A 2,956-nucleotide genomic window follows, 5' to 3' on the forward strand; every position below is an offset into this window, starting at 1 on the left:
AGTCATGCTGCAACCTGAGTCCGAGTCCGCAGCCCTGCATTTTCCCCCAGCCAACACCTCGGCTGGCTCCGGCTGGCTCCCGGACAGCCAGGCGGGCTGCGCTGGGCTGCGCTGGGCTGCGCCGGGCTGCGCGAGGCTTGCTGGACTCACACGCAGGGCGGCACTTGCAGCGCTTCCTTAGCAGCGGGTCGGGTCGGGTCGGGTCGGCTCACTGACCGCCCCGACTGCAGCAGGACCGCGGCCGCGGCCGGCTGGGTACGTCCCGCTCCAAGTTCACGCCACTTCCTCGTCCGCACCCCTCTTCCTAAATGCGATCAAGGGCACGCTGGAACCCCGATCTGCACTTCCGGGCCCGACCGGCCTCGGGTTTGCAGAGCAGCGCAGGTGCCCCCGGCAGGCCCCAGCCCCCCGCCCCCCACCGAGCGCCCCGACTCCTCCGCGGGGAAGGGGACCCCGGAGTCCCAGCCAGCGAGGGAACGAGTACCCGGAGGCCACCCCCTCCCCCACCCCCACCCCCGACCCGGCTCACACGCAGCCGCCTCCGCGGTCTCGGGTCTCGGCTCCCGGCCCCCCGGCGGCCCCCCGGCCCGCCCCGCCCCGCGGGCCCCCTCGGGCCTCGGCAGTCGGGGCGGCCCGGCCCGGCCCGGCGCCCGTCCCTCCCGCCCGCCCACGCGGCCCCGGAGCCCCGCCGGGAGGCCGCCTCCGCCCGGGACGGCGGGCCGCGGAGGGCGGGGGGCGGGGGGCGGGGGGCGGCGCGCACCTCGCCCCGGCCCCGCCACCACCGCCGCCGCCGCCGCCGCCGCCGCCCGCCCGGCCCAGGAAAGTAGGCCCAGCCCCGCGGAGGGGCCGCCGCGCCGCGCCGGTATCATTCCGCCCGCGCCCTGCGGCCCCCAGGCGGGCGGCGGCGGCGGCGGTGGCTGCGGACACCCGCCCGGCGCCCGCCCCCGCCCCCGCCCCGGCCCCGGCCCCGGCCCGGCCCCGGCCCCCGCCGCCCCCGGCCCGCCGCCCCCGGCCCGGCCCGCTCCCGGCGCCCCTCGCGCCGCATCCGGGGACTATATTCGCGCGGAGCGGCACAGCGCGGCCGGGCCGGAGCCGCTTACCGGAGTCGCCGCGCGCCTTGCTCTCCCTGGGCTTCGGGGGGCGGCCCCGCGGCATCGTCGGCGGCGGCGGCGGCGGCGGCCCACCCCTCGGCCGCACACACACTCACACATACACCCGCGGAGCGCGCACGCGCGGGGACCGGCCTCGGGGGCGAGGCGCGCGCCCGGCCGAGCGGCGGAGGCGGGCGGAGCGGCCCCGGGGCGCGCGGGCGGCCGCCGAGCCGGGTCTGAGCGCCCGCGGGCCTCACGGGGGGAAGGCGCCCGGGCGAGCGGACGCGAGGGCTCGACCCGCGCCGACTTCGGCGGGTTCCATGGCCCGGCGGGCCGCGTTGGGGGCGTTGGGCGCGGGCGCGCGGTGGGGGCGGGGAGCGGCGCCGTGCGCATGCGCGTTCCGCCGGTCGGGCCTGGTGCGGAGCGCGAGCGGGCGGTGGTCGCCTGGGTCCCCCTCGGCCGCGATGGGCTGAGCGGGGCGGGCCGGGGTCACCTGGGCCCCCCCCTTGGTCCTGATGGGCCGAGTCGGGCGGGCCGGGGTCCTCCTGGGTCCCCCTGGGCCCTGGTGGGCTGAGCCGGGCGGGCCGGGGTCACCTGGGTCCCCCTGGGCCCCGATGGGCTGAGCGGGGCGGGCCGGGGTCACCTGGGCCCCCCCCTTGGTCCTGATGGGCCGAGTCGGGCGGGCCGGGGTCCTCCTGGGTCCCCCTGGGCCCTGGTGGGCTGAGCCGGGCGGGCCGGGGTCACCTGGGTCCCCCTGGGCCCCGATGGGCTGAGCGGGGCGGGCCGGGGTCACCTGGGCCCCCCCCTTGGTCCTGATGGGCCGAGTCGGGCGGGCCGGGGTCCTCCTGGGTCCCCCTGGGCCCCGATGGGCTGAGCGGGGCGGGCCGGGGTCACCTAGGCCCCCCCCTTGGTCCTGATGGGCTGAGTCGGGCGGGCCGGGGTCCTGGGTCCCCCTGGGCCCTGGTGGGCTGAGCCGGGCGGGCCGGGGTCACCTGGGCGCCCCCCCCCCCGGGCCCCGATGGGCTGAGCGGGGCGGACCGGGGTCACCTGGGTCCCCCTGGGCCCCGATGGGCTGAGCGGGGCGGGCCGGGGTCACCTGGGCCCCCCCCTTGGTCCTGATGGGCCGAGTCGGGCGGGCCGGGGTCCTCCTGGGTCCCCCTGGGCCCTGGTGGGCTGAGCCGGGCGGGCCGGGGTCCTCCTGGGTCCCCCTGGGCCCCGATGGGCTGAGCGGAGCGGGCCGGGGTCACCTGGGCCCCCCCCTTGGTCCTGATGGGCTGAGTCGGGCGGGCCGGGGTCCTCCTGGGTCCCCCTGGGCCCTGGTGGGCTGAGCCGGGCGGGCCGGGGTCCTCCTGGGTCCCCCTGGGCCCCGGTGGGCTGAGCCGGGCGGGCCGGGGTCACCTGGGTCCCCTGGGCCCCGATGGGCTGAGCGGGGCGGGCCGGGGTCACCTGGGCTCCCCCCCCCCGGGCCCTGATGGGCTGAGCCGGGCGGGCCGGGGTCACCTGGGTCCCCCTGGGCCCCGATGGGCTGAGCGGGGCGGGCCGGGGTCACCTGGGCCCCCCCCTTGGTCCTGATGGGCCGAGTCGGGTGGGCCGGGGTCCTCCTGGGTCCCCCTGGGCCCCGATGGGCTGAGCGGGGCGGGCCGGGGTCACCTGGGCCCCCCCCTTGGTCCTGATGGGCTGAGTCGGGCGGGCCGGGGTCCTCCTGGGTCCCCCTGGGCCCTGGTGGACTGAGCCGGGCGGGCCGGGGTCACCTGGGTCCCCCTGGGCCCTGATGGGCTGAGCGGGGCGGGCCGGGGTCACCTGGGCCCCCCCTCGGCCCCGATGGGCTGAGCGGGGCGGGCCGGGGTCACCTGGGCCCCCCCCCC

General features: G+C 81.4%; 1 protein-coding gene across 5 annotated transcripts in view; it reads right to left on the minus strand.

Annotated features, from left to right (window-relative positions):
• Window positions 1-1,241, minus strand: part of ZNF236 (zinc finger protein 236) — a 104,414-nt gene extending 103,173 nt beyond the window's left edge. Inside the window, exons 1-2 of one of the 5 annotated variants that reach the window (XM_077876346.1) lie at window positions 532-552; window positions 151-304 (exon numbers count right to left, since the gene is read on the minus strand). Coding sequence is in view for 2 of the 5 variants with exons in the window: in XM_077876216.1 (XP_077732342.1) it covers window positions 1,101-1,155 (55 nt within the window). In the remaining 3 variants the exon portion in view is untranslated. Of the gene's footprint in view, window positions 1-150; window positions 418-529; window positions 553-1,100 lie in introns of those variants that run through there. The other 4 variants (XM_077876216.1, XM_077876414.1, XM_077876300.1 and 1 more) reach the window with 4 other exon arrangements.
• Window positions 1,242-2,956: the final 1,715 nt, after the last annotated feature.

This window comes from Canis aureus, chromosome 1, assembly GCF_053574225.1.
Source record: "Canis aureus isolate CA01 chromosome 1, VMU_Caureus_v.1.0, whole genome shotgun sequence".
NCBI classification, from domain to species: Eukaryota; Metazoa; Chordata; class Mammalia; order Carnivora; family Canidae; genus Canis; species Canis aureus.